The sequence below is a fragment of the Capra hircus genome, chromosome 24, assembly GCF_001704415.2.
Source record: "Capra hircus breed San Clemente chromosome 24, ASM170441v1, whole genome shotgun sequence".
Classification (NCBI taxonomy): Eukaryota; Metazoa; Chordata; class Mammalia; order Artiodactyla; family Bovidae; genus Capra; species Capra hircus.
Window position 1 is genome coordinate 41,862,003 of NC_030831.1, and position 16,049 is coordinate 41,878,051.

The 16,049-nt window shown below is 37.1% G+C and overlaps 1 protein-coding gene across 4 annotated transcripts in view; it reads left to right on the forward strand.

Moving 5' to 3' along the window:
• The window catches only part of ANKRD12 (ankyrin repeat domain 12), a 98,975-nt gene that overhangs the window by 61,959 nt on the left and 20,967 nt on the right, over positions 1 to 16,049 (forward strand). For 2 of the 4 annotated variants that reach the window (XM_018039381.1, XM_018039382.1), the window contains one exon: positions 8,306 to 8,453. In XM_018039381.1, coding sequence (XP_017894870.1) covers positions 8,306 to 8,453 — 148 coding nt within the window. Of the gene's footprint in view, positions 1 to 8,305; positions 8,454 to 11,408; positions 11,447 to 12,415; positions 15,421 to 16,049 lie in introns of those variants that run through there. The other 2 variants (XM_018039384.1, XM_018039383.1) reach the window with 2 other exon arrangements.

A 16,049-nucleotide genomic window follows, 5' to 3' on the forward strand; every position in this document is an offset into this window, starting at 1 on the left:
TTGTATTTTCTTACTCTCTCTTTCATAACTCTAAAATGCCCTGAATTAAGTCAAATACATCCATCAGTTCATTGTTTTTGAGAGTATCTTTGTATACAAAATGTCCTGGATCCTGCTTCAGGTGAGACTAGCTGCCCTAGATCTGTGGCACAGACGCTGTCCAAGGATTTCTCTTTGCCGTGAATTTCATGTGGGATTCTTTGTCTCTGTGAGATTTCTACTACATTGCATTAATTTCTCACAGCAATATTTGTGTGTTTTCACTTAGAGATAAGTGTTGTAAATGATTCATATGTATTAATCACTTTAATCATAACAGTAAATGAACATCCTTTGGTGTCTGTTGTGGAAACTGTATGACCTACTACATTCCAGTACCCTTAGCTTCTCCCGGAGTTTGGCAAAACAAAGACACATGAGGTCATGTTGGTCTGAGACACTCCTAAGTTTATTAAACTGATGAGAGTCCCAAGTTAAGGGACTAAATAAGATAAATACCAATGTCTTCTTAAGACAAAGTGAGGTAATGATATATTAAGCTGGAAGAGCTGTTCAATACACTGTCTCTGCTCTCTGGTGAATAACATAGGACATGCTTTCTAACACCCTAGCTCAGATTTTGGTGTCATCTCATACTTTTCTGCTAGAAAAATCCCCCTTAATTCTTTCATTAGCAGCAAACATTCTCAGCCTTATTTTCTTTTTTGACACAATAAAAATTTCAGGGTCATGCTGCCTGCCTTTTAAAAGCCGCTTTAGTTGAGAAAAAAAGGAAATTTGGTGAAGATAGATACAAATTCAGTTCTGGCCTGGCCAGTTTGCCAAATGTGTGGTCTCAAGTTACTTTTTTCCTCTCAACTTCCTTTTTCTCATCCATAATAAATAATACCTATTTAAAGGGGATATTTTGAAGGAAAAAAAGACACTGAGCACATAAACCTACCTTGAAATCTAAAATGTTATAAAAATGTCAGGTCAGAGATTAAAAGGCTTCTGTTTTTCAAATATACTCAAATATTTTGGAAACTAAAATTCAGAAATTAAAAGTGCCATTTTCTCATTTAAATCTTTCTAAAAGACTTTTTCATAATTCTCAAGTTCAAATTTTGAAGAAAAATGAAGCCTACAATGTTATTTTTCCTAAACTGATCCTTACTGTTGTTCCAGTCTCGTACATAACCTATGGGATAGCACTTAACTATATTATTTTTTACTCATGTGCTTGTCTATTTTCTGCATTGAATATTGAGTCTCATACGTATATAATTTATATTATGGGTGTGCTGTGTTAAATACTGTATTCACTGCCCTTTTTTCAAAATAAGGATTATTGATAGTTTTTCAGACATGAATAGTTTTTCTTCAAATGTTGCATAAAAAGATTTCTTGATTGCTAAATGTAATGTTAAAGAATTATCCCTTATGAGTAAGACATGTTTCTATGAATATAAGTTTCTAAATATGCACATTGCTGCAAAATATTTCCAGAAGCTGACCTTTGAGCTGATTCACTTACAAGGATTCAAACACTATTTCCAGTCTCTTTCCAGAGGGAGACTGGCATGCTGTTTCCAAGAGACCTTTGCTTTTCCTCCTACCAACATGCCTAGGATAGTAGGAGTCATAATTCAGAGCTGTTGAGGGCTATTTTCTCCTTATTCTTCACTTGTCCCCAAAGAGGAGGAGGGAAACGAGAGCCACCAAAAGCTCATTTGTGTTTATCTGTACCATATGATTCTCTAGCAAAGAATTACATTTCTTCCAGTGATACTCATGATGACTGAGCCATCCATAAGACATTTCCAAGGTGGGAAAAACAGAAAGATAGCAGTTCTGTCCTAAATTATTTAGAGTAAGAGAAGATTACTTTTCTTAACATAGCTTACTAAGAACCTAATCTTTGGCCTACCTTTCTCAAGTGTATAGTACTTCATAATATATGTTCTTATAATAGCCCTATTCCTGGTTCTGTTTTAGATACTACCTACCGTTATTTTCTTCTTGTCTCAACATTTTTACCTACTTCTAATATGCTGCCTGCTATTTTAAGCAACTTTGTTACTTTAAATTCTTTTTAGAATAAGTAATTTTTTGCATGTGAGGATGATCTGTAAAGTATTGATTACTTCAGTTCAGTTCAGTTCAGTTGATCGGTTGTGTCCGACTCTTTGTGACACCATGAATCGCAGCATGCCAGGCCTCCCTGTCCATCACCATCTCCCGGAGTTCACTCAGACTCACGTCCATCAAGTCTGTGATGCCATCCAGCCATCTCATCCTCTGTCGTCCCCTTCTCCTCCTGCCCCCAATCCCTCCCAGCATCAGAGTCTTTTACAGTGAGTCAATTCTTCGCATGAGGTGGCCAAAGTACTGGAGTTTCAGCTTTAGCATCATTCCTTCCAAAGAAATCCCAGGGCTGATCTCCTTCAGAATGGACTGGGTCGATCTCCTTGCAGTCCAAGGGACTCTCAAGAGTCGTCTCCAACACCACAGTTCAAAAGCATCAATTCTTCGGCGCTCAGCCTTCTTCACAGTCCAACTCTCACATCCATTCACGACCACAGGAAAAACCATAGCCTTGACTAGGTGGCCCTTAGTTGGCAAAGTAATGTCTTTGCTTTTGAATATGCTATCTAGGTTGGTCATAACTTTCCTTCCACGGAGTAAGCATCTTTTAATTTCATGGCTGCAGTCACCATCTGCAGTGATTTTGGAGCCCCCAAAAATAAAGTCTGACACTGTTTCTACTGTTTCCCCATCTATTTCCCATGAAGTGATGGGACAGGATGCCATGATCTTTGTTTTCTGAATGTTGAGCTTTAAGCCAACTCTTTCACTCTCCTCTTTCACTTTCATCAAGAGGCTTTTTAGTTCCTCTTAGCTTTCTGCCATAAGGGTGGTGTCATCTGCATATCTGAGGTTATTGATATTTCTCCCGGCAATCTTGATTCCAGCTTGTGTTTCTTCCAGTCCAGTGTTTCTGCATATAAGTTAAATAAGCAGGGTGACAATATACAGCCTTGACGTACTCCTTTTCCTGTTTGGAACCAGTCTGTTGTTCCATGGCCAGTTCTAACTGTTGCTTCCTGACCTGCATACAGATTTCTCAAGAGGCAGGTCAGGTGGTCTGGTATTCCCATCTCTTTCAGAATTTTCCACAGTTTCTTGTGATTCACACAGTCAAAGGCTTTAGCATAGTCAATAAAGCAGAAATAGATGTTTTTCTGGAACTCTCTTGCTTTTTCCATGATCCAGTGGATGTTGGCAATTTGATCTCTGGTTCCTCTGCCTTTTCTAAAACCAGCTTGAACATCAGGGAGTTCACAGTTCATGTATTGCTGAAGTCTGGCTTGGAGAATTTTGAGCATTACTTTACTAGCATGTGAAATGAGTGCAATTGTGCGGTAGTTTGAGCATTCTTTGGCATTGCCTTTCTTTGGGATTGGAATGAAAACTGACCTTTTCCTGTCCTGTGGCCACTGCTGAGTTTTCCAAATTTGCTGGCATATTGAGTGCAGCACTTTCACAGCATCATCTTTCAGGATTTGAAATAGCTCAACTGGAATTCCATCACCTCCACTAGCTTTGTTCGTAGTGATGCTTTCTAAGGCCCACTTGACTTCACATTCCAAGATGTCTGGCTCTAGATTAGTGATCACATCATCGTGATTATCTGGGTTGTGAAGATCTTTTTTGTACACTTCTTCCGTGTATTCTTGCCACCTCTTCTTAATATCTTCTGCTTCTGTGAGGTCCATACCATTTCTGTCCTTTATCAGTTATTTAGATTAGGGTTTTTGTAGCATGCTTGAATGAACTAATTGTCCCATCATAGGAATAAATATTTTAAAAATTATTTCCTAATAGGTATAGAAAGTATTCAGCAATATCAAGATCTTCTGTTTTCTCAAACTAGGACTCTAGCCTAAGGAAATAAGGCTACAGATGTGGTGGGGAAATATTTCAATTTGTGAAGATGTTCACTATACCAATATTTATAATAACTAAAGGTTTTTGCCTTCAGTTACCTTCTCAAACCTCTCAAATGATAGTAAGGTGAGATTTTAAAGAACATGGACCCACAAAGACAAAGAACAGATGAAACAGGAAACCAGTATTTAGGGAGATAGAAATTTGAGGACTGAGTGGTGACTACATAAAACAGGGTTTGGCAAACTTTCTGTAGAGAGCCAGATAGTAAATACCTCCTGCCTTCTTCCCCTTGCTCTTTTTCCTCTGTCTTCCTTTATATTTCTCCTTTATCAATTTTTTAAAGTATTTTATAAGAATATAATTATTCTTAGTCAGCAAGCCAGATTTGGCCTACAGACCAAATTTACCAGCTCCTCCTGATTTAAAAAAGTCTAAGAAAATTGAAGCCAAAGCCATTTCAGCACAAAATCCCAGAAAAACTGAAGCTCAGCAATTGATGGCTGGGTTCACCAGGAAATGCCTGTTGAATAAGAAAACAGGAGGATTGAATCAAACTGTTTTTGACCCTCATAGCCCTTCTTAACTGTTCACAGCCAGATGACTACATCTCCCTGGCAGATTTGATTTGATTGAAGGTTTATTTTCTAAGAAGTATAAACCATACTGTCTGGACTGACATACTACAGGAATAGTTGGAAGTAAGGATTAAATGTCAGCTTATTAACATTAAGACCTCAGTCAAGCAGAATGGTGACAGTAAGACATGAATTGAGAGATTTCTCCATAGAAAAATGAGCTAGCCAAGAGGGGCTCCGATGAAGTGGCCCGGCCATATCACATTAGCACAAAGTCCACCTATCAGCAAGTCCTACCTAGGCCTAGAAAACTTACAGAAAGTCTTTTAGTTCCTTAGTCTTAAATGTGGACAGCCGTTGATCACCTGACCTTTGAGAAAGGTCTCTGATATGGAAGGTAAAGACCAGAACAGGCAAATAGAAAAGTAGTAACTTGGAGGACACAGACCAAGAGAAACTTCAAAAAAAAAATTTCATTACCTTTCCCAAAGAGATGAGAGTTTCTTGTAGCCATGAAACAAAAACTGAAGGCTTGCTAAATAACAAAAATTAGCAAATTAACAAAAAAGAAGCTCTTAGAAATTAACAAAATGATAACAGGATGAAAAATAGAATATTGAAAGTTAAAGTTGAGAAAACCTCCCAGAAACCAGGAAATAGACAAATATGGAGGAGGGGAAATGAGAAAAAAGATTAATTCAGGAGATCCAGTGTCTTAAAGAGTTCTTAGAAGACAGATCAATGAAAACACAGGACTTTATCAGATATAAAAGCAGGAATTTTCTCAGAACTGAAAGAACAGGTGTCTTCAGATTGAAAGGGTAATTGAATGCTCAGCATGAATGTTAAAAAGACTGAGATCAAATTTCATTATCCTGGGATTTCAGAACCATAGGGGCAAAGGATGTCCTCTAGCTTACAGAGAGAAAAAGCAAGTTCCATGTAAAGGTAAAAAAATCGGAATGGCGTCAGACTTTTCAGTAACAGCACTAGAAGCTAAAAGATAATGCTCATGCCTTTAAAATTGGAGGGGAAACTATTCTATGTCCAAAGTAAGTATTACTCAAGTGAGAATAGAGTAGAGGTATTTTCTGACATGTACAAAAAAAATCTCAGATTATTTAACCATTTCTCAAGAATCTCCCGGAGGTAGTGTTTCAACAAAATGGCATAAACCAACAAAGAAGATACGATTTAAAGAATTCAACACAAAACTGAGGAAAGGGTGTTTCTAGGATGATAGGATGAAGGAAGATGACAGATGAGAAGCAAATCTAGACAGCAGCCAGTCCATTTGAAAGTAAGTGAGAAGGCTTGGAGAAGGACTTTAACAGAAACAGTGGTTGTGTGTGGAACTGAAGGGATCTGTGCTTGTAGCAGAATGGGGGATGAGTTAAAGATAAGTATGTAGAACACTGAGCAAATGAAAAATGAAGATAGTTAACTCTGGGATAAAATGACTTGTGTAAGAATGAAAATTTAGTCATGATATGCTACTTGGTTCAGTATTTGTATTAGTCATAATATACACACACAAAATAATATGACTGTTTTGGAAAGTTAGGAGGGGGAATGGTTATGTATAGGAGTACAGCGGTGCAGTTGGTAAACGAGAGCTGAGTCCCTGTCTTCCATTGTAAAACAGTAGACAACACCTAAAACTGAAAAATATGGAAGCAGCATGCTAGGTGTGATATTTAAGCATTCGAAGATAAATATCAGGGACAATTGTTTCTCACTAGCACCCTTGAGAAGCTATTTGATCTTATAAAAAATAATTTTATGAAAATACGAAAATTGAACATTAACAATTGATCATGAGTTATTTGTTTTCTTTTTGTATTCTTACATTTCAAATGTTCTGTTTTGATGGTTTATTCTTCCATAGCCTAGAAACAATTTTTCATTTTTATTTCACTGTGAATCATTGTTACTCTTAAATACTTTCATTTGTTAGAAATTCCTGATTTGTAGCATCTTGTTTAATGTTGTTTTTTGAAAAAGATGTGCTATATACCAGAAAACATCATAGTTGTGTATTGAGAATACAAAGACGAACAAAGATTTCACATAAAGTTTATGGTCTAGGATAAGGGGAGAAATGTGTTAATAAATTATAGTACAGATTTACCTATGACAGAAAATACTCATGTCACTGGAAATAAAAGCTCAAAGCAAAAGAGATGTCATGGAAGCAGAATTAATAATACTTCCCAGCTATCTGATGAGGAATATGAGTGAAAAGGACTTCGCTGGTGGTGCTAGTGGTAAAGAATCCTCCTGCCAATGCAGAAGATGCAGGTTTGATCCCTTGGTCAGAAAGATCCCTGGAGAAGGGACTAGCAACCCACTCCAGTATTCTTGCCTGAATAATCCTATGGACAGAGGAACCTGGTGGGCTACAGTCTATGGGATCACAAAAGTGAAGGACACAAATCAGTGACTAAACAGCAACAATGAATGAAAAACAAGAATCAGTGATGACTCCCATCGTTCTGGCTTCAGTGACTGGGTATATTTTGGTGCTAGTCACTAAGAATAGAAAAGATAAAAGATAAGGGTGCAAGTTTAATGAACTCTGGGACCAGTTGGTTTCAACGTTTGTATTAAAATACAATATATCGAAAGAACACTTGGATATTTGGTTCTGAAGCTGAAGAGGGCTAAGAAAGAATGAGCGCAAGAATGAAAATGGATGGATGAATTGTGTAATTGTCATCTCATTCAGAGTGGGTGGTGAGCGCTCCAGGGAGATGATGTAGAACAGAGCATGAGTCAAGTGAATCAAGGACAGAGCCCTGGGGAAATCACCTGTGGCTTAGATTTCACTGGACTGATGGCAACATAATTGTAGGTGGAAGGGTGAAGGGCCCGTAAGAAAGAAGTAGTCAAGGCTGCAAGGGTAAACACTGTCCAGGAGCTTGACTGTTCAGGAAAGAAGAGAGGTTTAGGTGGAGGAGAAGAGTATAGGCTTAAACAGTTTCTGTTTTTAAAAAGTCTGTTTCTTTATTCCCATTATTGTGTTAAGGCAAAAGAGAAATGAACTGGAAAGATTGGTTTCTAGAAATGAGTCAATCAAAAAAGAGGTTTTAATATAGAAAAGAAGTGGAATAGGGAGAAAGAAAGAAAAACTAAAAAAACGAAATGACTAACCAGGCACATCTTGGTTTGTGGAGCCCAAAGCTTATGTAATTTTTGGGGACGAGGTTCTTTAAGAAATGAATAGAAAGATACAGGGCCATGTAAGGGGATCATGAAAGTCAGAGGCCTTGCATTTTAAGCTTCATTAATTTTAAGTAATCTCATATCAGTTGGTGATAGTTTACATTCCAGGGAGATGGAGACAAGAAGATTATTAACGAGCCTTGGTGTAGGGCTGGTTGCCTTAAACAGGGGAAATACTTCTTTTGAGAATTCCTGTAGCCTGTACATTGCAAGAGGCCAGGGAGCTTGTTACTCTTGTTCATTGATTTATCTGCAGAACTTGATGCAGTCCTTGTTAATAGGTACTCAGTAAATATTTGTCAAATGTTCGATGAAACAGGAAGAAATATCATGAGATTCAGTGCTAAGATAGCCCAACCTCAATTTTAAGGAGCAACTGTCTTGGTAGTAGATGCAATCAGAAGGGGGATAGCAGTGAAAATGGAACTTAAGAATAATTATGATTTAGAATAGATACTGGGGAAGGAGGCAGAGTAGACGGAGCAGGAGGAGACTATGCATGTAATCGGGAGAATGGTTGAAATAATGCAGTCTACGAAAGGACTGAGTCTTCCTACTGTTCAATGTTGCAGATTGTGAAACTGCTGCTTCGTCATGGTGGAAACCCTTTTCAAGCTAATAAACATGGGGAGCGTCCAGTGGATGTGGCAGAAACAGAGGAGCTGGAGTTGTTGTTGAAAAGAGAGGTGCCTTTGTCTGATGATGATGAGAGTTACACAGGTTTGTTCCACATGGTCTCCGTTCACCTGTTGGCATGCTATTTTAGTAGAATGTTGTACTTCTGCTTTGTAACACCTAGCACTCTAGCTGTTCAGAATGGTGAGTTTGGTAACCTCAGTTGAGGTCCTGTCTCCACGTCTTCCATGTAAATGGAGTCCTGATGCTCTTGCCCTGTTTCTGTGATTTCTTTTCCCCACAAATTGCTGATGTCAGATTCGAGCCTGTTGCAGACTTTCTCCCCATTAATAGTTACCAGCACTGCTACACACTGCCACTGCTAGCTGTACCACGTCTGAATTATTTTAATCCTTTTATCAATTAGAGCACTGCTCACCAGACCCTTCCTGGCATTGATGAGTCACCTTTGTATTTTTATTTTTGTGTTTAGGTGGTTGAATTCTGGTCATTGTTGTAAAATTGCGGCACAATTTTACAATCACAGTTTTAAAAAGGGAAGATCCAAGAAGAGTATTTGAGAAAACTTTTGGCATACTCAGAGTTTTTTAAAAACCGATAAGTAAAAACATACCTGCTCCAGGACTGGTTTCTGTTGTGGAGGGGGGAAATAGTTATAAAAGATATTAGATCATTTAGCAAGGATTATGGACAGTAGATTAGTGTTGTTTCAGTGTAAATTCATGAAATTGGCAACTATGCTGTAACAAATAATATCTTTATGTCTTGCAAAATACTCTCTGAAGTATATAGGGTAAAGAGCCATTATATATGTAATTTACCCTCATATAGTTAAGGAAGAAAATGTATTTATACACATATGTTATATATAGAAAGAAAGTATAATGCAAGAAGAGTAAAGTGTTAATAGGAAAACCTAGATAAAGGATTCATAGTGTTTATTATTTTTTATTTTCTAACTTTTTGTGAGTTGAAATTATTTCCAAATTAAAACTAAAATACAAATTTAGATCTGTTGAAAAGATCTAAAGCTGACAAAGACAGTAGCAGTAGTCATTCCTGGTACCCAGATTATAATTGGGAAATATTTTCTCCTAAAAGAAAGCCAGACTTTCTTGGAAAACAGTGGATGATGCTAAACTAAGTCTAGGGCAGGAAATATAGAACATCTCCTTATTTCAGATTTCAGGTTTTGTCAGAAGGCCTTAGACAGCTTGGAACAGTTCTCCACTGGCCAAAAATGGGAAAGTTTGAGCTTCAGTAAGGGTGTTAATTGCAAAGATTTGAAACCCATTGAACATGTATAAATTCATGAATCTTTCATGGTGAATTTTTAAATTAATTCATGGTTACCAAAGAACCAGTTTGTTATCTTAAAAAATAGGCAAAAAAGGGGAAAAGTCAATCATTTATTTTGCTTCCATATTCCTGTATGAACTCTTACCACTGGGTAACCTCATTATGAGAAGAAATGTTTTCTTATAAGATTACTCCAGCTAAAAGAATGACAAGAGAGACTGACCACTTTGCAGCCCCCTGTTAGTTGATGTCTGGGAGCATTGAGCATCAGTAGTTGCTAACATTAAATTAGAAAGAGGATGAAACCCTTGCCTGCCCTCCTGCTGGAGAGACACTCTGCTCCTCTCCTCAGTCCCCCGGGTCAGATCCCGCTGCCATTGGTAGGAGGGGCCCAGACAGAGGAGTGTGCTGAGCTGCACCCAGCATCTTCTCCCAGCTGGATTGTACGGAAAGAGGGAGGACTTGTAGAAAAAAATAAAAATGACTTAAAACACCATGTCAGACTTTAAAAAATGGACAAGACTAAAATTTTAATTGTGTACTTAATAGGTACTTCTCCAGGGGAATTTTGTACAAAACTCAGTTAAGGTGAATAGCACATAAAAGGTTCAGGATATTGGGTTTTTTAAATACTAAGAAATTCTCAAGATGGTATGTTAGGGGAAATGCCTGGTATGTTTTCAGTAGTTCTGAAAGGGGCCGGCAATATTGATTGTTCTCGTATTCCACTTAGGAAAGGATCAAGGCTTCTGCTTGACTATCACCCGTCCAAAAGGGGGGCTAATTATAAGGAGAAGAAACATGGGGGAGGGAGGAATAGAGAGAGACAAACATGTTATTTAAAGCTTTGACAGCAGTGTTTAGTAGTGGAAATTGTAATGATGGGAGCTAAAACTATAGGAGGAATTGTAAAGGTGGCAACATTCCTTTTTGTGTATATTTTCTCTCCTTCACCCTCCAATAAATGTAGACTGAAGTGTTTGGTACATAGACATTGCTTAACAAATATTTGTTTAATTGGAGGAAGGGGTAATTGGGCCTTAGGGATTATGCCAGAAGCTTCCATTACCCACAAATCCAGAGTCGCTGAACCTGTAGACTGAGTTTGTCCATTAAGGAGACTGGGTGAGTCTGGGAACACCTGGTCTGGCAACAGCAAGGTCTTCTCTGGTGCTTCAGCATGGAGGGGCCATCTGTGAGCTTGGAGGACATAGCTGGTGAAGGAAATGGAGATACTAACATGATTATCTCCTAACCCCTGTCACGTCTTTAATTTCAAAGTATTTGTAAATCCATCTGCCAGGTGCAAACTGAAAGTCAGTTGAACATCTTTGCACTGTATGAAATAAGGATTATAATAACTGAATTATGTAGTTTCCCTAGGGAAGTAAGAAAATAAGATTTGAAGAAGAGAAACATTCTATATGATATGTTAATTCTCCCATTTATTATGCCTATGGACTTTGTAATCCTGGTCTCTTCAGAAAACAATAGCAGTGAAAAGCAGCTTTGGTTAAAAATCTTTCTTTGAGAAAGAAGTGCTGCAATAAATTTTCCCTTGGAAGAAGTTAGGTATTTTATTTGAACTTACGTGTTTCATTAGAGTAAAGCACGTCTTTTAGAACCGTTTTTTATTTTCACTGATACTGTTTCATGTGTTCATCAGCTATGTATTGATTTTTCAGCATACTTATTTTCCACATGGTGAATGTGCCTGAATTATTGCTTGATCAAAATCCCTCAAGGAATGATTTAAAAATCATCAGTAAAAATCATCCGTAAGTATCATACAAAGATTTTGAAGTTGCTGAAAAAGACTGATGAAAATACCCAAATTTATTGTTTAATTTACATGAGGTCCTTGTCAGATTAAACATCTCTAATCTAAATTCAGAATGTATTAATATTTAATGGAGTATTAATTTGACTGCCCATAGACATATGTACATGTAAAGCTTGACAGCATTGTTACCCATTTTGTATGTACGTCATCCATGTGACAGATACACTTTAAGTGTTGCAAAGTTAGAGAGTATAACTGGTTGTGGATTTCAGAACTTAAATTTGGAGTAGATAAAGAGGCATTCTGTAGGAAACATTTTAGAGTTTGGCTTATCCCATTAGGTGTTGTGCTTTGTGACAGTGCTGCACAGAGGCACTGTTCTGCAGAGTGTCAGGTCCTCAGGGCACAGAGGTTGTGCCAGAATATATGCCAGTGCACGGCTTCTTTCATCAGAGAGGAGAATGCTCTGACAAGAGGTGTCTGTCCGATGAGCTCAGAGTGTGCTTGTGACGTCGCTGATTTCCTCTGATACAAGCCTGTTACTTCATCATTTCATCACAGATTAGTAATAAACAATGTGCAGGGTGGCCCAAGTTCGTGAACCTCCTTGAGTAGTCATTTTATGTCATGCACATCAGATATATATGATATTGTTGGAGGAATTCATGTCCTGGTCAGTACAACTGATTTGCATACAAGTGTACAGCACTTAAATCTGCATAATTCTGTGGTTTTTCCCCCTAACCTCTGCCCTTTTACCATAATCTTATTCCATATTACCTTCCTGACAGAAATTCTGTCTGATAATAGGATTTGCTACAGATATTTGCTTCTTGCTAACCTGCTGAATCTTCTCTGGTGGCCCAGAGATTAAAGCATTTACCTCCAATGCAGGAGACCCGGGTCTGATCCCTAGGTCGGGAAGATCCCCTGGAGAAGGAAATGGTAACCCACTCCAGTATTCTTGCCTAGAGAATCCCATGGACTGAGAAGCCTGATAGGCTACAGTCCACGGGGTCGCAAAGAGTTGGACACGACTGAGCGACTTCATTTACTTACTTAACCTGCTGAAAGCTGAGTCATATTCCGAGAACTAGACCATGCTCCTGAACCAGAATTATGGTACCAGAGAAGTGGGTGACTCTGTGTCGCACTGTGCCCCTTCCCATGCTTTCTATACTCATTAATTGCCAAAGATTCTGCTGCAGGTTTGCAGACCCTGTTTTATTATGTAAACAAAGTGCCCAGTGGGTAAAGTTGAAAATGCCAGGCATTGTTAAAAATAATTGTTCACCCTTTTCTTACATTGCTTTGACTGCCAGTAATCTGGCCATGTTTATTAAGCCACTGCTATAAGCTTTGCTCACTTGCATGCTTCGGATTAAGCAAGGAAATACTCCATCATAAGTAGGCAGTCTGTGTTTAGAGTCTACCATGAGACAGATTAAGAAGTTTCTAAAAAGACAGTGATATGTTTACCTCTGGTGTTTGCTGAGTGCATTTCTGTGTTATAAAGTACACAAAATGACCAGTAATTCAAAGCCTTATTTTCTTAATGTTAAAAGATTGTAACTATTCTAAATATAATGCCATATTTGTTAAACTCATATCCTCAGTTTTATATTTCAGGAACTATGAAAATATGACCATTCATGCAGATATGGAATTATAACAGTTAATAAATCAAGAGATTCAAAAAACAATTACTTAAGTCAAAATAGACCAGAAATTTTTATTAAATGGATTATGTGATGTTAACAATTAAACTGTAAGTAGGAAGAAGACCCACCTGAGGAAGTTTTAAAACAAGCTTCTTTTAACCTTCGAAGCATAAAGACTACAGGTAGAGGTCACATAGAGTAAGCACTGTGCTTGGTGTTCAACAGCTTTTATTCTTCACCCATCTTACTGTGGTATAGGTGCTTACAAGAAATGAAAAGGCATGTGATGTGCAGAGGGCTGAGCATACAGCATAATAGGCAATAAGATATTCTTTAGTGATTAGTTAAAAGAAATTCTGTCACCATGTTTTGCATACTCTGCTTTTTCTCCTCTGTTTTGTGATATATATGGTACACTTTATACAGAGTTCTGATTTTAGCTCTTCACACGTTTCTCTAAATATCACCAACTACTTCTACCTGAACCTTAAACAGCCAAAACCTCTATAGTTCTCTTATTTGAAAGCCAATACTTTAAAATCAATACAGGTTTTATCATGCATTTTATGTAGATTCATTATATCAACCTAACTCTAAAGCTTAACAGTTTTAAATTCAAGGTTGAATGTCTTTTTAAAATTTTATTTGTCAAATTTTGTTGAGTGGAGAAAAAGGGAAAGAAATTATTGTACCTAAATTACCATATTATAAGCATTTGCTCTTTAGTAGTATCTATAAAAATTGCATAGTTCTACATTTTTTACTTGCTCATATATCAGAAAAATACATGGGAAATTGTGACTGCATCTAGTATGTTGTTTGGATGCCTGCAAATGAATATGTCTTTAAATTTTTGTGTTACATAAAATAATAATCTCAATATCTCTCTTTGAAGTTTATCTAAATATAATCAAGAAATTTTAAGTGTATTTGCCCAACATACATAAAATGGCTTATTGCAAATTCAGAATGAATTGATTTTTTGTTAAAAATATATTAGCTTGATGGTGTGTCTTATAAACTGCATTTCTACCAATGCCTAGCAACTTAAAGTGAGTCTGTCACATTATTTTAGTCCTTGAGATATTGCTGACTATTTAAGACTAAAACTCTCTGAAGGGTACATTTGGGCAGAATTCTTAAAAAAGACCTTTAACTTAAAATATTACATATATGTATACAAATAAATGAGTTTAGCCTTAGCTATATCATCCTGTTTTACCTACTCATGGTTTAAAGGACCTCCATGTAATATATATAAAAATATATATATGCATATATATATATATATATATACACACACACACGTATTGATGGAATAGCCAAGACTGGGTGATTTTTGTCAGTTTCCTTTAGTGACATCAAATTTTTTGTAGTGATACCAGTCATATTTTCAGAGGGGGACAGTTTTGATTAATTTATACTTTATAGACTTCATTTTTGTGTGACTGATACATTGATAGAAAAGCCATGTATAACTAAGGGAGTGTACAGAGTAGTGGGGTACTTGGTTTTACTTTTTATGTCAATTTCGCTTTTAGACATAGTGTTTTCACCTATTGATTATACTCTCTTCTCTCCCCAGCTCACCCCTTAGTTCTTTGCTGTAACTCCTTTACCTGTACCTGTTACTATAGAAATACGGTGAAAATATATTCCCATATGGCATACTCACTTCCAAATAAATGTACTAAACATGACTACTTTTTTCCTATACAGTAAAATTAAAATAACTAACCTTTACTTAAGAAAATTGAGGTTTATTTTATTTTAAATTGAGCTTTAGAAATGGAGATTTAGAATAAGCTGTATAAAATTACCCAATATTTTATTTTCCTGTCTCTAGACTGCATTTTACAATCAATTTAGGGATATGGAAGCTATAAAGATATGTTTCCTAAAATGCAGGTGTTTTTTTCCTAATGTTACTTCCTTGACTAGAACGTAAGTTATATTTATGTAATCAGGTTCGGTATACTGGTTGTGGTTAGTAGAGTATTGCGGAGCAAAGCAACAACTCAAATATCCCTCCCAGTGGAGCCCCGGGGGTTCTGAAGTTCAGAGCCAGCTTGTTGCAGGCGCATTCTCAGCAACAGACTGCGGTTAGAGGGACCAAGGAGCACATGCAGGGGACGCCTGCTGTAGAGGTCCTCCATTAAACTGCTGAAGAAACCAGTTTTTCCCTTTATCAGTATGAAAAGAAATCCAGTGAGTTGAGGAAAATCAACTGAAAGACAAACAAGAAGGGCCAAAATGAACAAGCACAACAGTTGATCTGGAGAATGAAAATTACATAGGAAGCAGAAGGGTAAGTTCTCAGTGCGCTTGGAGACGCTGGGATAGTGGTGGGGGCTGTCGATCCAATAACCCTAACAGGCCACCTTGAAAAAGTTGGCCAGGAAAGTCCTTGAAATATGTTTTTCATTACTGAAAGTAAGCATTCCATATAGGGTTAGATAATAAACTGGACATCGCTGAAGATCTAATTTGAGATCTAAGAGAAGGGCAACACATAAAACATTGAAAAGTACATTAGGAATATGAGAAAAATGGTTTAAAAAAAGACCGTACCCAGCATATCCAATATTATTTTTAAATAATAATTGTTGGGAAGAAAATAATTTTTTTAGTTGAAGAAGATGTCTCTTAACTGAAGAAAGATATTTATAGATCAAAGGGGAATGTACAAAGCAAAAACAAAAAGCATGAAAAGGGAAAACCCCACATCAAGTTACATCACGACTTCAAGGATAAAGATTGTTTAAAATTTTACAAACTCCCAGAATCAGAGGCACAGAATCAGAGTCAGAGTGACTGATTTCTTGTTCTTAAAATCTGTTGTGAGAAGATGGGTGCAGCTTCAGGCTCAACGTTGTATGAAAATTATTTTGAACCTAAAATTTCATTCGCAACTAAAGTGCAAGGTTAAAAAAGTCT